Raw genomic sequence first — 1,693 nt, forward strand, 5'->3', positions numbered from 1 at the left:
GCGGAACGGAGCCTGAGCCACCCCGGAGGAATCCCCAGGGCCGGCGCCGGGGGACCCCGCCTGGCCTGGCGGTGCGCCGCTTTGCGCGGTGCCCGGCGCTGCCCCGCTTTGCGCAGCCGGGTCCCAAGACCCTCCTGTCACCACCGGGTCCCGGGGCCGAATCTTCCCGCCCGACCCCGCGCCGCAGCCACCCGCGGAGTCCCGGCGTGCGTGGCGGCCCCGGCCGACGTACAGACCCTCCTGCTCGGGGTCCGGGGCTCGGCCTGAGGGTCCCGTCCTGGTGGAAGGCGAGCGAGGGCCGGGCCTGGGAGAGAGGGGGTGGGCGGGGGGTACCGGGGCGGCGTGGGAGCCGGCGGGGTCTCGCGTGGCGGGGCCGGGGCGGTGCTGAGCCCGGCACGCTCCCGCCGGGCTGATAAGATAAAAGCGTGCCAAGGGGTGGGTGCGGGCGGGGGGACGCACACGCCGCCCGACCGGGAAATCCCCATTGTCTGCCGGCCCTATATATAGGGGCTTAACCGCAGTCGTGTGCCGGCCGCGCAACCTTTCCTGCCCGCACTCGAGGGAAAGTGGGGAGGGGGGAGTAGCGAGGGGCACGGAGCGAGAGCCGCTCTTTTGCCCTGCAGCCTCGCTCAGGCTCAGCAGGTACAGCTGCGGGGGAGAGAGCTTCTCCGCGCCGGCCGCACCGCCGCTCTTTGCCGGCTAACGGTGGCTTGGCTTTGCAGGATGGCCCCGCAGAGCGACCGCTCGCCGGGCGAAGGGCAGCCCTATTTCGGCGGCGCCGAGGACGCCCCTTCCGCGGCCGGCGGCGGCTCCGCGGGCAGCCGGGGCGACTCGCCGGCCCGCAACGCCTTGGTCCCGCGGGAAGCGGCGGCCCGCAGGAAGGGGAAGGCGCGGCGGGGCCGCGGCAAGGCGCGGGGCGAGGGGCTGCTCAGCAAGCAGAAGAGGAGCCGGCGCATGAAGGCCAACGACCGGGAGAGGAACCGCATGCACCACCTCAACTCCGCCTTGGACGCGCTCCGTAGCGTCCTGCCCACCTTCCCCGACGACGCCAAGCTCACCAAGATCGAGACGCTCCGCTTCGCCCACAACTACATCTGGGCGCTCACCCAGAGTCTCCGCCTGGCCGAGCAGGGCCTGCCCGAGCCCACCCCGCCGCCGCCCCCCGTCGCCGCCGCATCCCCCGGGTCCTGGGACTCGCCCTGCCCCGCCGTCCCACCGCCTGCCGCCCTGCGCCGCGGCCCCAGCGCCTTCCCCGCCTTCCTCTGAGCCCGTCGCCCGGCTGCTTTCCACTCCTTTTTGGCCTTCAGATAGCCGGTGGAGCAGAGGGGGAGCTCCCCGCGTTGCGCGCCGGGGGGAGGTGGGCGCCCCGCTCTCCCCCGCCCCATCCCGCTTGGCTGAAGTGCAGCGGGAGCGGGCGGGGAAAAACAAATCACGGTTTTGTACTTGGAAACGGTAAATTATATTAATTTGTCGCTATCGCTATTTATTGATTATATTTCGTAACAAATATATATTTTGTATATAAGAGTATTTTTGGCAGCGGTGGTCCGGCTGTTTGTACCGGGGAGGAGAGCCGCGGTTTTTGGAGAAGAGAATAAAGTGTGTCACGGTCAGACCTGTGCGACGCCGTGTTTTTTTCCACCGGGGGTGTTTCAAATTTGCGCTTAGCCCGCACCGGGGAGGGCAGCGCCGG

The 1,693-nt window shown here is 69.8% G+C and overlaps 1 protein-coding gene across 1 annotated transcript; it reads left to right on the forward strand.

The window, feature by feature from the left end:
- Positions 1 to 723: 723 nt before the first annotated feature.
- Positions 724 to 1,266, forward strand: NEUROG3 (neurogenin 3; the record flags this gene model as incomplete). Its single annotated transcript, XM_082053063.1, has 1 exon — positions 724 to 1,266. The coding sequence occupies one exon, from the start codon at positions 724 to 726 to the stop codon at positions 1,264 to 1,266; it is 543 nt and encodes a 180-aa protein (XP_081909189.1).
- Between the last annotated feature and the right edge of the window lie 427 nt (positions 1,267 to 1,693).

Source organism: Streptopelia decaocto (assembly GCF_964273445.1).
Source record: "Streptopelia decaocto genome assembly, chromosome: 5".
Classification (NCBI taxonomy): domain Eukaryota; kingdom Metazoa; phylum Chordata; class Aves; order Columbiformes; family Columbidae; genus Streptopelia; species Streptopelia decaocto.